This window comes from Hyperolius riggenbachi, chromosome 9 (genome assembly GCF_040937935.1).
Source record: "Hyperolius riggenbachi isolate aHypRig1 chromosome 9, aHypRig1.pri, whole genome shotgun sequence".
Classification (NCBI taxonomy): Eukaryota; Metazoa; Chordata; class Amphibia; order Anura; family Hyperoliidae; genus Hyperolius; species Hyperolius riggenbachi.
The window spans coordinates 24,455,069-24,473,792 of record NC_090654.1 but is presented as its reverse complement, the minus strand read 5'-3'; the positions used below and the strand labels follow the sequence as shown (position 1 = coordinate 24,473,792).

Sequence of the window (18,724 nt, the reverse complement as noted above, 5' to 3'; positions counted from 1 at the left end):
TTCTGACGAACATCAATCGCAGCCATGGCCGTTAGCAACGTCTGAATCTCACGACATGCCTCATGCAGGTAGAAGGCATATTGTTATACTTGGACTCCAAAGATGGGTTCCCTACATCTCTGCAAACCAGAGTTACAGGGGTGCAAAAGTGGTAAAATCCCCCATAGGCTTTCATTAGGCCCCTATTTCACTTTCCAAAATCTCAAATCTTTTCAAAGGGCAATGGCTCAGCAGTGGCAAATTTTCTAGCATTGTAGGAACTGTTAGGGGGATCATAATTGGTGAGTTTCGGGGCCCTAGGCCAAAGAGGTCATAGCCTAGGGTCACAAAAACCTGTTTATTTGGGCAATTTCAATGGTGGAGATTCTGACGAACATAAATCGCAGCCATGGCCGTTAGCAACATCTGAATCTCACGACATGTCTCATGCAGGTAGAAGACATATTGTTAGACTTGGATTCCAAAGATGGGTTCCCTACATCTCTGCAAACCAGAGTTACAGGGGTGCAAAAGTGGTAAAATCCCCCATAGGCTTTCATTGGGCCTCCTGCCAGCCCCTTTCCAATCGGAAGGGGCAGAGAGGAGAGGGGCAGCGCAGCGGGAATGGAGGACGCCGCAACGTCATAGCTGGGGGTGGTGCTGGGCACAATGCGTCAGCGCACGCTGCCCGCCGCCCCCTTCGCTCGCCGGAGTCTTCTTCTATGCCGCGCATCCAGCACGGCCGAAGGAGGGGAGACCAGGAGGAGCCCAAGACGCCGCCGCTGGAACTGGAGGGAGGTGAGTGGCATCTAAACCTAACTACTCTATACCTGGCTAACTATACTGAAGGCACGCACACCTAACTACACTATACCTGGCTAACTATACTGAAGGCCCCTAAACCTAACTACACTATACCTGGCTAACTATACTGAAGGCCTCTACACCTAACTACTCTATACCTGGCTACCTATACTGAAGGCCCCTATACCTAGCTACCTAAATGTTGGTAGATCTCCTGGGCTTGGCAAATTTTAAAGTAGCTCGCGAGCCGAAAAAGTGTGGGTGCCCCTGCCCTAGGCTATGACCTCTTCGGCCTAGGGGCCTGAAACTCACCAGTCATGATCCCCCTAAGAGTCCCTACAATGCTAGAAAATTTGCCACTGCTGAGCCATCACCCTTTGAAAAGATTTGAGATTTTTGAAAGTGAAATAGGGAGCCTAATGGAAGCCTATGGCAGAATTCAGCACTTTTGCACCCCTATAATTCTGGTTGGTTATCATCACCCGCCAAGTTTAGCAGTTAATAGCAAAGGCCCCTTACATCCTAGCAACACCAAATTTGCAGGATATGTTAAAAAGATAGCAGGAAACAATATTTAACGGACTTCCGAGGCCACAAATGTGAAAAAAGTTAAATACCTTTTCATAATCCAGATCCATGGAGGACGCAGCACTTTTGCACCCCTATAATTCTGGTTGGTTATCATCACCCGCCAAGTTTAGCAGTTAATAGCAAAGGCCCCTTACATCCTAGCAACACCAAATTTGCAGGATATGTTAAAAAGATAGCAGGAAACAATATTTAACGGACTTCCGAGGCCACAAATGTGAAAAAAGTTAAATACCTTTTCATAATCCAGATCCATGGAGGACGTCATCCGCGCCCTCCCGTTCATTCACCCATGGCTCCCGCAGTAATACCGGCCCCGGTCGGGCCCCGACCCCTCCAAACGGTTCGGGTTCTCATTCCCTCCTCAATATGGCGGCCACAGATTGCCGCTGTTGTGCAGTCTGCATAGGCGCCATTGCGGCTGCGTAGCTCTAGGCCCTCCTCCCGCCGCATCATCAATATGCGTGCATACATCGGACGCATCGGGAGGAAGCGCTAGAGCTGTCTATGCGGACTGCGCAGCCGCTGCAATCTGTGGCGACCATGTTGAGGGGGGAATGAGTTGAGAACCCGACCCGTTCAGAGGGGTCGGGACTCGACCGGGGCCGTTATTAGTGCGGGAGCCATGGCGGAATGAACGTGAGGGTGTGGATGGCGTCCTCAATGGATATGGATTATGAAAAGGTATTTAACTTTTTTTCACATTTGTGGCCTCGGAAGTCCTTTAAAAAATGTTTTTATTTTTTTTAATGTGCTGAGTGTGGGAAATCTGAAAAAAAAATGGCGTGGGGTCCCCCCTCCCCAACCTCTTTAACCCCTTGTCCCCCATGCAGGCTGGGATTGCCAGAATGCGGAGCCCCGGCCGACTGGGGCTTCGCACCCTGAGCTATACCAGCCCGCATGGTCCATGGTATGGGGGTGCTCGGGGGGGGGAGGGGCGGCCAAACCTTCCCCTCCTCCCCCCCTCGGAGCCCTTGTCCAATCCATAGACAAGGGGCTCTTCCCCACCTCCGGTGCCCCAGGAGGAGGTGGGGGCGACGACTCCCTGGGGGGGGGTTCATGGTGGCATCTGGGAGTCCCCTTTAAGAAGGGGACCCCAGATGCCCTCCCCCCTCCCAGGAGAAATGAGTATAGGGGTACAAAGTACCCCTTACCCATTTCCACAAAGGGTTAAATGAAATAAAAACACAACCACGAGAAAAGTTTTTTATTATTCTAAATTAACCATAAATACTTACCTGTACCTTTAACAAAAATTCCCATGCCAATATCCACGGTAAATGATCCAACGAACTGTATCCTCTTATGTTGCGATCTTCAATTACGTTGATTGAAGATCTCCGACGCCTCCCACATAGCAGAGAATGCGTCCTTTTGGACGCATAGCTGCCGGCTCCTGCTGTCTCTCCCCACCTCCTCACCTGTCACCCTCACCTAGCCTGGCACCCATGGGTGCACCGGGTGCCAGGCTAGGTGAAGGTGACAGGTGCAGGCAGGTAGGGAGAGACAGCAGCGGAGCCAGCAGCTTCACGTCCTGCTTAGGACGCATTCTCTGCTATACTAACGGTTCATGAATCATCCGGTTCTTTTTAATAAATCGGTTCATTTTACTTTGATACTTTAAAATAGATTTTCTCAAAAAGTATAAGGTGTTTTTGAAAAAATATTTTTCCTCTTGTTCCCACTATTCCACTTAACATTCCCGACAATCTTGGTGTTTCTACTATGTAAGGGGACTTTGCTATTAACCGTTAAAGTCGGCGGCCATTAAAGTCTATGGGCGAACCGAACTTTGAAAAAAAGTTCCCGGTTCTCGGCGAACGCGAACCACCAAAGTTCGCCTGGAACCGTTCGCCGGCAAACCATTCGCTACATCTCTAGAGGCTAGTAATGATCATATTCAACTAATTACGATTATGCAAAATTTCATTCAAATTTTCACAATTATGCCTATGAGTAGTTACAATTTGTAAATTAATTTGATTTTTATAGTCATTCATAATGTCGTTTAAAATTTTGCATAATTTTCGTGTCATTTAGTCCCAACTTTAGCAGTGAAGACCAAAGCCCCCATACAAGCTATTGACACCAAAATTGCTACATTTGTTAAGGAGAAAAGTGGGTACAATAAAAAAAATGCAAAGAAAAAATGGTTTTTAAACTATGAAAAATTATGGTTTAAAAAACATTTTTCTTTGCATCTTTTTAATAGATTTTCTAAAAAACTGCAAAGTATTTTTGAAAAATAATTTTTTATGATTTATTGACCCACTATTTTCCTTAAAAGAAATGTCAAGTAAAATAAGCTAGGCAAGCTTGACTTACCCAGGGTTTCCTCCAGCCACTTGCAGCCGATAGGTCCTTCGTTAGAGAAAGCCCAAACATCAAATTTTCGGTTCACAAACTTCGAATGCAAATTTCCGCAAAAATTAATGAACAGACTGTTCACAGTGGGCTCCATAAACTTTACTGGCAGGCGAATGGCAACCCGACTTTAGCGTTCAATAGCAAAGCCCCCTTACGTGCTAGAAACACTAAATTTTCAGGCTATGTGGAGGAGAACAGTGAGTACAAGAGGAAAAAACATTTCAAAAAGACCTTTGAGACCTTTGAGTTTTTTTAAAAAAAAATCAATTTTTTTATTTTTTAGGTTCGGAGTGTGGGAATTAAAAAAAAAATGACATAGAGTCCCCATCCTCAGCCTCTTTAAAGAGAATCTGTATTGTTAAAATCGCACAAAAGTAAACATACCAGTGCGTTAGGGGACATCTCCTATTACCCTCTGACACAATGTCGCCGCTCCTCGCCGCATTAAAAGTGTTTAAAAACAGTTTTAAAAAGTTTGTTTATAAACAAACAAAATGGCCACCAAAACAGGAAGTAGGTTGATGTACAGTATGTCCACACATAGAAAATACATCCATACACAAGCAGGCTGTATACAGCCTTCCTTTTGAATCTCAAGAGATCATTTGTGTGTTTCTTTCCCCGTTCTCATGCAGTGAAGTTGCAGTGAAGTTTCAGGCTGCTCGTTTCTTCCTGCAAACAGCTTTGCCCTTGTCTGTAATCCTTCAGTATGTGAAAGCCCAGCCAGCTCAGAGGACGATTTATCCAGCTTGTAAAAGATAAGAGAGAAGAGAGAAGCTGCTCTAATCTAAATACACAGGCAGTGTGCATAGAGGGGCCTGGAAGGGGGAGTTCATATCAGAACCACAACACTGAAGAACTTGGCAGCCTTCCAGACACAGGCCGACAAGTCTGACAGGGGAAAGATACATTGATTTATTACAGAGACTGTCATAGTAGAAAGTGCTGCAGTAAGCCAGAACAGATTAGAATAGCTTTTGGAACTTGTAGGATGATAAAAAACAGGATGCAATTTTTGTTACGGAGTCTCTTTAAAGCAGGTCCGAGATGAAAAACTAACTATACCAAGTAACTTGTCTATATGTCTTATCTAAAGTTTACATAGTTTACACAGCAAATCTATCTGCAAACGGCTTTAATAGAATATGATTATTTCTTCCTGTGATACAATGAAAGCCGCCATGTTGTTTGTAAACATTACACAGAGGCAGGCTTATCTGCATCTTCAGCAAAAAAACCTAATCCCCCTCCTCCTGCCTCCTCCCCTCTGCCTCTGAAATCTCTGGCTAGTAATACCACCCCCTCCTGCCCAGACTGAGCTCCCATGAGCCCTTGCTACTGTCTGAAAGTGCCTTGGCTCTCTGAAAACCTGAGGGCGTGGCTTGTTTAGTTTACAGTGAATTCGAGTATTAAAACAAAAACAAAAAAGTATTTGGCTTGAGGAATGCCCTATAAACTATAGGAAAGGAACACAATTATGCAATGTGTAAACGTTCATCTCGGATCCACTTTAACCCCTTGTCCCCTAGCAGGCTGGGATAGCTGGAATGCAGAGCCCTGGCCTCGTGGGGCTTCACACCCTGAGCTTTACCAACCCGCATGGTCCCTGTTATGGGGGGGGGGGCTCTCTGAGGGAGGGGTGGCCAGGGGTTACATTTACATACATGTTAAAATACATTTATATACATTATCTGTCATTTTAGTGCAGTGATTTTGCTATGGGCTGCTATTTTTTCCCTGTAACTTCAAAATCGATTTTCTCAAAAACTATAAGGTCGTGTCGTGTCCTCCTAAACATACCCTGAACATTATGTGTTTCTAGCATGTAAGAGGGATATGCTATTAACCGCTAAAATCATCAGCAAGTGATTTCAATGTAAAAAGTGCAAACTTCATTTTTTTTTTTTTTGTAAATTGTGTCAAACTCGTACGGCGATCTCTATCCCTCGTCGCTGCTCTGCTCCCAGCCTCCGGCCCAGGGTCTTTGCTGGTACAGATGCCAGCCTTGCGTAGTCATCCTCTACTGTGCCTGCTCAAGCGCCACTGTCAATCACTCACACATGGGCTGGAGTGTTCTACGTAGGCGCCGAACTACTGGACCTAAGCAGAACGCTCCAGCCCATGTAATTGACACAGCGGTGCTCGTGCAGGTGCAGTAGAGGATGACTTCACAAAGCCGGCATCTATATCGGCAGGCAGGGTCGGACTGGGACACTGGGGGCCCACCAAAGAAATTTCAACCTAGGGCTCACACATCCTATGATTGCAGTGAAAAAAGGGTGTGACCATGCACCGGAAGGTGGGCGTGGTCATGATGTATTATGGACAGGGCCAAATGTACATGATCTTAGCAGCATTGTAATTCAGAGACACTGCTGCCCAGCAAAACTTTGCATAGTGTCCCCTCCTTCAATATAAAGTAATGTCCTACTTTGCAGAGGTTGCGACCGCATCGGGGCCCTTGGGCCAAAGAGCCCTCCCTCAACTACAGTATTACCTCTCTATTGGTCCTGTGCTCATAATAATCACTTCTATAGATACTTTGAACAGTGGTAATCATTAGCACACTTTCCCCCCATCCCCTTCTTGCACCTCTGACACTGTAGTTGCCATTGGCAGGTTTTAGTGCGCCATATCAATTGTTATGTATAGAGTGCTTGGGGGGCCCCATTGTAAAATTTGCGTCAGGGCCCACAGCTCCTTAGCTACGCCACTGCTCTCAGCATGAGTGATTACAGCACTGAGAAGAGAATTCTTGGGCTGCAGGCAGCAATTGCATCTCTGTCAGACAAGGAGGGGGGGGCCCACCAGAGACCTGGAGGCGGGGCCCACCGAGGGAAAAACTGTACTACTGTGGCCCAGTCCGACCCTGTCAGCAGGGACCCCGGGCCGGGGCTGGGAGCAGAGCTGCAGTGAGGGAACTATCGGCTGCAAGGGGCTGGAGGAAGCCTCAAGGAAGTAGAGCTTGCCTAGTTTACTTTGGCTGACATTTCCTTTAACATATGTAGCCATTTTGGTAGCAATCGCATGTATAGGGCTTTGATATTAACCGCTTACGTTGGCACAAAATAACACAAAATGACGCAACATTATGAAATATTACAACTGCATACAAAATTATAATAGAATTATAATTTGTCCCCAAAATGTTGCATTACGATGCACAATTGCGAATTATGATCTGGATTATGCATAGACATAATTTCTGCTCATCACTAGCCTTCTTTTTGTTCGGTTGGTATTATGATCTGTAAGTCCTGTTGGACATTTCACACTGACCTTGTACCTGTATGGATGACAACTTGCTCATCTTGCTGACGCTGTTAGTTAGCGTTCTCACTTCACAGGAATAATCCCCAGAATCCTCTGCGTTTACAGAGAGGATTGTGAAATAATTATTTGAGCTGAATCCTTGCACATGCCATCCATCCCTGTAAAAGGCAAACTGCAGCTCTGTGGAAGCTCTGAGAGGGTGAAGCTTGGCAACACAAGTCAGGATCATGTTGGAACCCACCTGGATGGGGTTTGGATTTATTACCAGTTCTGGAGGGGAAAACAGCTCTGGGGAAAGTAAGGAGCCAAAAAAATTGTTAGGTTTATTCTAAAGCAAGACATTTAAAGAGGAACTTTACTGAAAGATAATAGTAGTGAGAAAATAAATAAATCAAGGCATTGCAAAGTGAGAAGTAAAAATATAAACAGTAGATCAAGAAATGATCGATCCCAGGGGCGTAACTAGAAACCACTGGGCCCCCCTCTATATTCTACCACTAACCGCCCAACCCCCAGCCCCCTCTCCCCCGGAAATCAGGCGGGATAAACATACATACACAACACTGACACACACGCTAAACACACATACACCACACACATCTACTATACACACATACTACACACACATTGGGCTCTATTCTCAATGACTTCCCGCATGCGGTAAAGAACATGCGGGAAGTTTGCGACCAAAACATCGGCAAGTTCACATTCACAAAATGTTCCGCATGTTTTTTCTGCATGCGGAAAAAGTGCGGTAAAAGTGCGGGATTCAGGGGGGCGGAGCTTGCTATGCCCGCGTGAAGACGTCTCTGATGAGAGCTCCCGCTCCCACTCGCTGATTTTATGATAAACAGTAAGCTTGCAGCCAACTTTATGGACTCAAACCATGTCCAGGAGATCTAAGAAGGCCCAAGATACAACTTCGTCGCAAAGAAGCTCAAAATCACAGCAGCTCTCGGTGCTACAGCTCCTGACAAGGAACTCGGCTACGCAGACACCAGCCAAGATGGCCGCTGCTGCTTCTCCTAAGCCCCAGAGTCCGCAGGCACCAGAAGCTGACTCTGCCACAACCAAATCCCTAAATGAAATAAAAGACTACCTGCACAGCTTAGCGACAAAGGAGGACCTCTCTGACCTGGCAGAACGTATCAACTCGGTCACACGCGCAGAGTTACAGGGGATCCAGGACACTGTGGGAGAACATGGCGGGAGAATTGCCGCGCTGGAGGCGGAATCAGCCGCATTGAAAGCGGAGACGGCTGCTATGAAAGCTGAGCTTAGGGAACTGGCAGCAGAGCGGAAACAACAGGCGACTACCAACTCCCTGCTGAGATCGGGGCTGGAGGACCTGAAAAACAGGAGCCGCAGGTGTAACATCCGAGTGCGCGGCCTCTCGGAAGAAGTTCCTCCCCAACAACTTGAAGCAACCCTATCAGCCATTTTCAATGACCTCCTGAATTAACCAGATGGCTCAGAAATAAAGTTTAACAGAGTGCACAGGGCTTTGCGTCCTATGCCAGCTGACGGTGAACTGCCCAGAGATGTCATTTGCAGACTACATCATTACAGTACTAAGGATGCAATCATGGCGGCGTCACGAAAGGCAAACGGCATAGAACACAATGGCTGCCAAATCTCCTTATACCAAGATTTGGCGCCAAGTACGCTGGCACAGAGAAAAGCTCTCCAACCACTACTAAAAGTCCTGAGGGAAGAAGGAGCCACCTACCACTGGGGATTCCCCTTTCAATTACACATAAAGAAAGATGAACAAAACTTACTTCTAATTGAAATCCCCGTCTGAGCTCCCTGATCTTTTTCAAAAGCTGAGCATTCCTACAGTGGAGGTACCGGAATGGCAACCTGAAAAAATGCTGCTGGGCCTACCACAACGAGTGAAACGTAGATGAAACGGAGCCCACAATCCGCAACCGGTGGAGTGATTCCTGAACAAGGACAAGGAGTGATTCCTGAACAAGGACAGTCCTAAAGTCACCCCCTGTGACTGCAGATAAGTACTCCGGAGACCTACTCCGCATTATTATACTGGTGAGAGGTGAGAGGGGAGCCTTTCTCTTTAGCTCCCCTCTCACCTCGGTTGATCACCTTTGTCACCCCTTCCATCCCCCTCCACCTACTAGCAGGTCCCAAACGATCCCCCCGCAATTCACAAAAACCTAAAGATCACACGGGGACTATTGGGGTAAAGAGGCCCTTCTTCGTTTGGGAGGGGGTTTCTATGGGGGGTTCGGGGAAACATCCGTTACTGGACATTCACTTGGATGCAACTGATAAACTCTCCAGGGCGCACATAATAGGCTTTAATGGGGGTCCCTTCTGAAGGAAGAAAACACCATTCTGAGACCCCGTTCACGGCACATCTCCACCTAGATGAATCTGCGCAGCTATCATTTGTCACTAATGGATTTGTGATCTTGCCACTCGCCAATTTTTGTTCACATCTACAGGATCTTCTCAAAAAATTAGCATATTGTGATAAAGTTCATTATTTTCTGTAATGTACTGATAAACATTAGACTTTCATATATTTTAGATTCAAATACACACAACTGAAGTAGTTCAAGCCTTTTATTGTTTTAATATTGATGATTTTGGCATACAGCTCATGAAAACCCCAAATTCCTATCTCGAAAAAATAGCATATTTCATCCGACCAATAAAAGAAAAGTGTTTTTAAAACAAAAAAAGTTGACCTTCAAATAATTATGTTCAGTTATGCACTCAATACTTGGTCGGGAATCCTTTTGCAGAAATGACTGCTTCAATGCGGCGTGGCATGGAGGCAATCAGCCTGTGGCACCGCTCAGGTGTTATGGAGGCCCAGGATGCTTCAATAGCGGCCCTAAGCTCATCCAGAGTGTTGGGTCTTGCGTCTCTCAACTTTCTCTTCACAATATCCCACAGATTCTCTATGGGGTTCAGGTCAGGAGAGTTGGCAGGCCAATTGAGCACAGTAATACCATGGTCAGTAAACCATTTACCAGTGGTTTTGGCACTGTGAGCAGGTGCCAGGTCGTGCTGAAAAATGAAATCTTCATCTCCATAAAGCTTTTCAGCAGATGGAAGCATGAACCCACTTTTGACCCAGAAACAGCGGCAGAAGCGCCTGACCTGGGCTACAGAGAAGCAGCACTGGACTGTTGCTCAGTGGTCCAAAGTACTTTTTTCAGATGAAAGTAAGTTTTTCATGTCATTCGGAAATCAAGGTGCCAGAGTCTGGAGGAAGACTGGGGAGAGGGAAATGCCAAAATGCCTGAAGTCCAGTGTTAAGTGCCCACAATCAGTGATGGTCTGGGGTGCCATGTCAGCTGCTGGTGTTGGTCCACTGTGTTTTATCAAGGGCAGAGTCAATGCAGCTAGCTATCAGGAGATTTTAGGCCACTTCATGCTTCCATCTGCTGAAAAGCTTTATGGAGATGAAGATTTCATTTTTCAGCACGACCTGGCACCTGCTCACAGTGCAAAAACCACTGGTAAATGGTTTACTGACCATGGTATTACTGTGCTCAATTGGCCTGCCAACTCTCCTGACCTGAACCCCATAGAGAATCTGTGGGATATTGTGAAGAGAAAGTTGAGAGACGCAAGACCCAACACTCTGGATGAGCTTAAGGCCGCTATCGAAGCATCCTGGGCCTCCATAACACCTGAGCAGTGCCACAGGCTGATTGCCTTCATGCTACGCCGCATTGAAGCAGTCATTTCTGCAAAAGGATTCCCGACCAAGTATTGAGTGCATAACTGAACATAATTATTTGAAGGTCAACTTTTTTTGTTTTAAAAACACTTTTCTTTTATTGGTCAGATGAAATATGCTATTTTTTTGAGATAGGAATTTTGGGTTTTCATGAGCTGTATGCCAAAATCATCAATATTAAAACAATAAAAGGCTTGAACTACTTCAGTTGTGTGTATTTGAATCTAAAATATATGAAAGTCTAATGTTTATCAGTACAATACAGAAAATAATGAACTTTATCATAATATGCTAATTTTTTTGAGAAGATCCTGTACATGCTTGACACCTATCATTGGTATATATGTGTATATTTAAATATGTAACCATGCTGATATTTGTCCTGTACTCATAGAGGCTGATATTTGTAAGATACTCTCGGATGGGGATAAGTGGCTGAAATGTTCAGAGGACACTGACAGTAGTTGTGAGAGCGTTACTGGGGATATACATTCCAGATATCTATCTCTGAGTGAAGGATTACTGTAACCTGTAACGAATGTGGAATCGTCTCCGTGGTCAGCGCACCAGACGTGCGCTGACACGGCGGATTTCCTCCACAAGTGTATAATTGTGGACACCCAGGCTAGGTGCTATGCACCCGCAGAGGGCAATTCCCACCGGGAGATGGCGCTGTGGAGTGCAGGCGAACACAGCCGCTGCACAGCCACAGATGCCAAATGGGAATTGTACAGATCCAGGACAAGGTACAATCAGGCAGGGTTGGATAGCCCACAGGGAACAGAGCAAAGGGACAGAACCAATGTGTGCCCACCAAATTAGTCGCCACCCAGCAACGGCGAACACACAACGGCAGAAACGAAGTAGGAAACGCAATCGCAAGAATGGCGATTGCCAATAGCGACACAAGACTGAGCAGGACAGAGCACCAGGGTAGCAAAGGCACAGCAAATCATGCAAAGAGAAAGACAAGGAAAATAACAAACGCTAGCTGAACGCGAACACCACACTCATTCGCAACAGTGCACGCGTTCGTGCGCGGTCTCCGCGTGTTACGCACAACAGAGACAAGCACGCCTAACTAACCAAAGACAGACAAACACGAAACAGAGAACGCGAGCGCTTGCTTAACGGTTACCTCACCGAGCCTCAGACAAGACAGACAAACGTGAAACAGGAACTAGGCAGAAAGGATCCACCGCTCTTCCGTCAGAGCAAGTGTGATCCAAGCAGAAACACAGATCAGAAAGATCCACAGCCGCTACCGCTAGTGGTTAGTGCGATCCAGGAAGACAGATCAGAAGGATCCACAGCACTAGCGCCAGAGACTAGTGCGATCCAGGAAGACAGATCAGAAGGATCCACAGCACTAGCGCAAGGCGAGTGCGATCCAGGTAGACAGATCAGAAGGGGCTACCAGTAACTACCGCTGTTCCGGTTAGCACCCAGACACACAGAACGACTTCCTATCGACCACCGCTGGGACAGGACAGTCGCAACAGACAAACAAACAGATAAGCAATCCTAACGGCACTAAAGAAACTGCCTAGTGCAGTCCCCAGAATTACTCTAAGATAACTTCAACAAGAAGTAGCATGGCTGACACTCTCTAGGAGTGTTTACTACAAACCCTGAAGGAATGACCAGCAAAGGACTGTGGGTAATCCCCACCTTTATACTGCCAGTCATCACAGGAGGCAGGTAGGGGATTTGCATAACGAATGTATGCAAATTCCTCAGCAGCAAGCTGCAGAACTGACAAAAGGTCTCTCTTAAAGAGACCTGCAGAATGCAGACCTGAACAGTGGTCAAAAAGCTGCCTGCCTGCGCAGGCAGCTAAGCGAATTCTCACAGTACCCCCCCTTCTAGGGTCGAATTCCAGACGACCCTAAAAACTGATATCTCCAAACAACTCTAACAGAAGACTCATGAAGGTCGGGACAGCCCGACAAGGTCCAATTCCAGAGTCAGTCCACCCGAAACCAACCTCATCGGAAACAGAAGCCCCCGAAACATGCCCATCAGCACTACACGTCTCAGCGTAACACCCATCAGGACTGTGGATCCCAGAGAAGAGGCCATCGACACCATCCAGACCATACCCACCACCTTCCAAGGAGCGTCCGAAAATACCAAATCTGCCACAAAACCTGCTCGAAGTGTCTTTTTCAAAACAAAAGCCGCTGTTGATCGTATTCAGGGTACCAAGCCAAACTTCTCTCGGAATCTCCCAGAACGCCTTGAAGCTCCGCAGAGATTCCAAGAAGCCAGAACGCTCACCAGGCTCACATGGAGAGCTACCAAGCACCCCCATGGAACATATGACAGTTCCAGATTCAGAATTAGCAGGACACCCATCAAGATCAGGACTTTCAGGGACCACTTCTGGGCATGCAAGCAGGCAGGCTAAATCAGAACATGTCTCCACCAAGGAAGCATCTGAGTACGCTGGTAACCGAGGCACACTTGGGCTTTCTGGGTCACAGAGCACACTGGGGTACACCAGCACAGGAGAAACCTCAAGACATGTCGGGGAACTGCCAACCTCAGAGTCCGGCACGACAAGACCAAAACCAGTACCGGGCAGAGAATCATCATGAGTGAAGGTCACAGGTACTGGTCTTTCAAAAGAAGACTCGGACATAAATTCAGAATTTTCTGTGACTGTAATATCATCATTGACTACATATGAGTGAAGCTCCACCAGAGCTGCAAAGGTAGTCAGCACAACAGCAATGCCTACTGAAGTGGGCAACACCTCAGAAGGACTTGGGGGGCAGGAGACATCTCCTACAAGTTCTGCTCCCTTTGGGAGGAACTCGGAGACCTCCAGAACATCAAACAAGACCTCAGGAACATCATTTTCCAGGTTTTCTAAGAAGGATTCTGAACTATCCAAGTTACAGGGCAAAACTGGAACTTTATTTTGTGGACAGGGCAGATGTCCCAGGGAAGGTTCCACCATAAACTGAGACTGAACTTCATCATAATTAGCGGGATGTACAGGAATATTTACTGGAACACACACTGACTCCCTAACTTCATTCTCACTGTACCCAGAATTCTGCGTAGCAGTCAAACTAGCTTGCAATTCCAAAAGTGCAGAAAAACAGGTGAAAATAGCAGCAATACCTAGACGAGCCTCTAGGGACACGGCAGGAGATATTGTACAAGGCAATATTGACTCATCCAGAGTACAGGGTGGAGAGTCAGAACTTTCTTCAAAGCAAGAAAGGGGTTCCCAAATGTCAGTGTGATTGGACATCATTTTGTTATTCATGGTACAGGGCAGGCTCAGAGAAACCTTCTCTGGACCCAGCAAAGATGCTTCAGAGTCAGATTCGTAAAACCAAAGTGCTGTCTCACTCTTAGACTCGGCTAACGATGTTGAATCCGAGGAGACAGAACGCAAAATTTGCGGATCCAAGATCGCTTTTGTTGCAAAACTGATGCTTCCATAGCGCAAACCTCCGCGATCTGCGGAGCAGACTGCAGGACATCTAGGACAGAAACACTGGGGCAACTGTCATTAGGCAACAGGCCTTCACAGGTGTGAACAGAATAAGACATAGATTCATTTGCAAAAGAAGTGGCGACAACAACAGAAGAAACTTTATTAGACACATCAATAATTTTCTTAAAGTTGCATAACTTAGGAATTTTCCCCATAGCAGGTTCATAAATGGACGATCTCAGAGAACCTGAGGGAAAAGATCTGTCTTTCTTAGACAAAGGACCACACAGACCTTTTGCAGCCATACGTGCGGTGGCGACATCAGACCGCACTGGTTAAACTTCCACACAAGCAACTGCTCTGAACGACTTGCACTCAGGCTTCAAACACTCAGTTGCTTTGGGAAAGGAAATGCATTCAAAACTCACTTTCTTTAAATCCAGAGGATTGGAACAATCGTCCATTGACAATGTGTCTTTACAAGAATTAGCAGATTGAAGCGCATGTAGTTCATCCAAAATCATTCTCCACACGTCAAACAGCGGAGTCACAAAGTCAGAGATACATTCACCAGTCTTGATTAAAGTGCACGCAGACTCAATGCACGCATGCAAAACTTCTTCATTTTTAGAAAGGTAATGATTGCAAAACGATCTCCAATCACCTTCCAATTCATAGACCAGGAGCTCGATCTCCTATTTCTCAAACGGGGGCTCCCATGCACACTTTACAAAGGATGAACAATCATAGTGCGCACAGTCTACAGATGGAACTGGAGCAGGAACAGAACGGGAAACTTTTACTTCTTTATTGGGATCAATTGATTGGTGTGTGTGTGTGTAATTCATCCAAAATGTTCTGCCATACAAACATCACCAGATCCACAACACACTCGTCACATTCATCAGAATCAATCAAAAGGTACATAGAGTCAAGACAATCGTTCAGGACATCCGCGCTTTTTGCGATATAAAAATCGCAAAAGGTTTTCCAATCAAAATCAAATTCTTCCACCAAGGCCCCGATTTCCCATGAGGCGAATGGTGGTTCAAACAACCCGGTATCTAGATAATCTCCATATGGGTGGGGATCAGGAACGAGTACAGATTTTTTAACTGCTTTAATATAGCGTGCGATCCTACCTATAATAGGATCCACATACGCTTTTGTCTCAGGCAATGACATCTGAAGCAAATCAAAGGTTCCCTCTGCCCTGGGAATTTTGGTTGGGCTGGTCATTCTGTAGCGAATGTGGAATCGTCTCCAGGGTCAGCGCACCAGACGTGCGCTGACGCGGTGGATTTCCTCCACAAGCGTATAATTGAGGACACCCAGGCTAGGTGCTATGCACCCGCAGAGGGCAATTCCCACCGGCAGATGGCGCTGTGGAGTGCAGGCGAACACAGCCGCTGCACAATCACAGATGCCAAATGGGAATTGTACAGATCCAGGACAAGGTACAATCAGGCAGGGCTGGATAGCCCACAGGGAACAGAGCAAAGGGACAGAACCAATGTGTGCCCACCAAACTAGTCGCCACCCAGCAATGGCGAACACACAACGGCGGAAACGAAGTAGGAAACGCAATCGCAAGAATGGCGATTGTCAATAGCGACACAAGACTGAGCAGGACAGAGCACCAGGGTAGCAAAGGCACAGCAAATCATGCAAAGAGAAAGACAAGGAAAATAACAAACGCTAGCTGAACGCGAACACCGCACTCATTCGCAACAGTGCACGCGTTCGTGTGCGGTCTCCGCGTGTTACGCACAACAGAGACAAGCACGCCTAACTAACCAAAGACAGACAAACACGAAACAGAGAACGCGAGCGCTTGCTTAACGGTTACCTCACCGAGCCTACAGCAAGCGTTCGTATCAGACAAGACAGACAAACGTGAAACAGGAACTAGGCAGAAAGGATCCACCGCTCTTCCGTCAGAGCAAGTGTGATCCAAGCAGAAACACAGATCAGAAAGATCCACAGCCGCTACCGCTAGCGGTTAGTGCGATCCAGGAAGACAGATCAGAAGGATCCACAGCACTAGCGCAAGGCGAGTGCGATCCAGGTAGACAGATCAGAAGGGGCTACCAGTAACAACCGCTGTTCCGGTTAGCACCCAGACACACAGAACGACTTCCTATCGACCACCGCTGGGACAGGACAGTCACAACAAACAAACAGATAAGCAATCCTAACGGCACTAAAGAAACTGCCTAGTGCAGTCCCCAGAATTACTCTAAGATAACTTCAACAAGAAGTAGCATGGCTGACACTCTCTAGGAGTGTTTACTACAAACCCTGAAGGAATGACCAGCAAAGGACTGTGGGTAATCCCCACCTTTATACTGCCAGTCATCACAGGAGGCAGGTAGGGGATTTGCATAACGAATGTATGCAAATTCCTCAGCAGCAAGCTGCAGAACTGACAAAAGGTCTCTCTTAAAAAGACCTGCAGAATGCAGACCTGAACAGTGGTCAAAAAGCTGCCTGCCTGCGCAGGAAGCTAAGCGAATTCTCACATAACCTAATGATTTACATTTGCTATTATCACATCTCCACCATTTCACACGACAAAATCAGCCAAGCAGAAAGTTTAGAACGTAATTGGGGAGAATTGGTTCTTTAAGCTCCAATAATACGTATTATATCTGCCCTTAGTTACCTAAACGTGATTAGTGGGATTAAGCCAACTCCCTGTTAACATTTGTTGTGAGAACTGGAAACACAGGTTCTTTACGACACACATAGGCCAATTCGCTGAAGTCCCGTGGGGTGATTGAATGTAGTCTTATAGGGGCAACCTAATAATGAGTGCTACTTGCATGTTTGATAGTTATTAGTTCCGCACGGCGAGTGGGAGGGGAGATCCCAGTCTCACATTAGAGGCATGGTATCTTACATCCCATGTAGGTGCACCCTGTTCTACAGGGTTTTGTTCTTAGCGAAAGCTTACGTTATAGTTTTCTTCATGTTGAAGATATGGATCTGGTTACAAGATTTTTTCTACCTAATTGTTTGGTATTGTGAGATCAGATCGTTGGGGTTTTCTCTGGTCAGGGCCCCGGGCTCAGGGCAGAACAGAAATTTACTGCGATGGCTCACATGAAAATTATGTCCATTAACTCCAAGGGCCTTAATATTCCTGAGAAAAGAAGAATGCTATTGACAGACATGTGGAAACAGAAAGCACATATAATCATGATACAGGAAACGCATTTTAAACAAAATTGTCACCCTAAATTGAAAGACAAACATTTCCCCACTTCATATTTCAACTTCTAAATCTAAAGGCACTGAAATAATTATTGCAGACATGCTTCCTTTCACTGAAATTGATATTAAAAGAGACACCCTAGGCATATTTATTCTGGTAAAGGGCCTCATAAAAGACCAGAAATATACCTTGGGTTCTGTTTATGCCCCTAATGAGGAGCAAGACAAATTCCTCCTGAGATTTCTCTCAGAACTAGAAGGTTTCATGGAGGGCAGCGTCATCATTGGCGGGGATCTGAATGTGGCACTAAACCCACAAACCGATACCTCACATGGCAGATCCTCCATCCCATACGCAAAGTTAAACAAAATTAAAAAGGCACTACATGAGAATCAGCTGGTGGACGTATGGAGGGTTACACACCCGGATACGAAAGATTACACTTTCTACTCAAACGTACACAATGTATACACAAGGCTCGACTACATCCTCCTTTCGCACAATCTCTTGTCTGAACATGTGGCAGCAGACATAGGCGTTATCTCGTATTCAGATCACGCCCCAGTAAGCGTAGTCCTCAACTGCAAATCTAAGACAGAGAAGCCTTTCACTTGGAGGCTAAATGTTGCCATGTTACAAGATGACTCTGTCAAGGAGGTTGTGGAAAAGCAAATACGCAATTATTTCCACCACAATGACACCCAGGGTGTGTCCCCTTCCATCATATGGGAAGCGCACAAATGTGTGTTACAGGGATTTCTGATAGGACTGGGAGCAAAGCGTAAAAGGGAGAGAGGAGAATTGATCCAACAATTATTGGGAGAGATACGCAACCTCGAAAGCATACACAAAAACAACCTTAGAGGGGACGTCTTGTTAAAACTACAGACAACAAAAAATAGACTTAATAACATACTAAAAGACAATGCTAAACAGGCAACCAGAAGATGCCAACATCTTTTTTACATACACGACAATAAGTCGGTGAAACTGCTTGCCAGGGCGCTCAAACGACAGCAACAACGTACCTACGTAGCCCAGGTTATAGACAAAACAGGCACTAAACATTACAAAAGTGAAGATATTGCGAATGCTTTCAAAGATTTTTATTAAAAATTATATAATCTAACAGAGCCCCATAGTGAAAATCTTAAAACACCCACCTCGGAAGAAATAGACACATATTCTAAACCAAGCTGATATGACACAATTAAATGTCGAGATGAGGCAGGCACTCGAAGAACCTTTCTCAGAGGAAGAAATTCAGGGGGTTCTGGCTGGGATGAAAACAGGGAAGGCTCCAGGGCCTGACGGCTTTACGGCA

At 46.1% G+C, this 18,724-nt stretch overlaps 1 protein-coding gene across 7 annotated transcripts in view; it reads right to left on the bottom strand.

Moving 5' to 3' along the window:
• Positions 1-18,724, bottom strand: part of LOC137532040 (Fc receptor-like protein 5) — a 353,036-nt gene that overhangs the window by 250,776 nt on the left and 83,536 nt on the right. For all 7 annotated transcript variants that reach the window (XM_068252142.1, XM_068252143.1, XM_068252147.1 and 4 more), the window contains one exon: positions 7,018-7,299. In XM_068252142.1, coding sequence (XP_068108243.1) covers positions 7,018-7,299 — 282 coding nt within the window. The remainder of the gene's footprint in view (positions 1-7,017; positions 7,300-18,724) is intronic.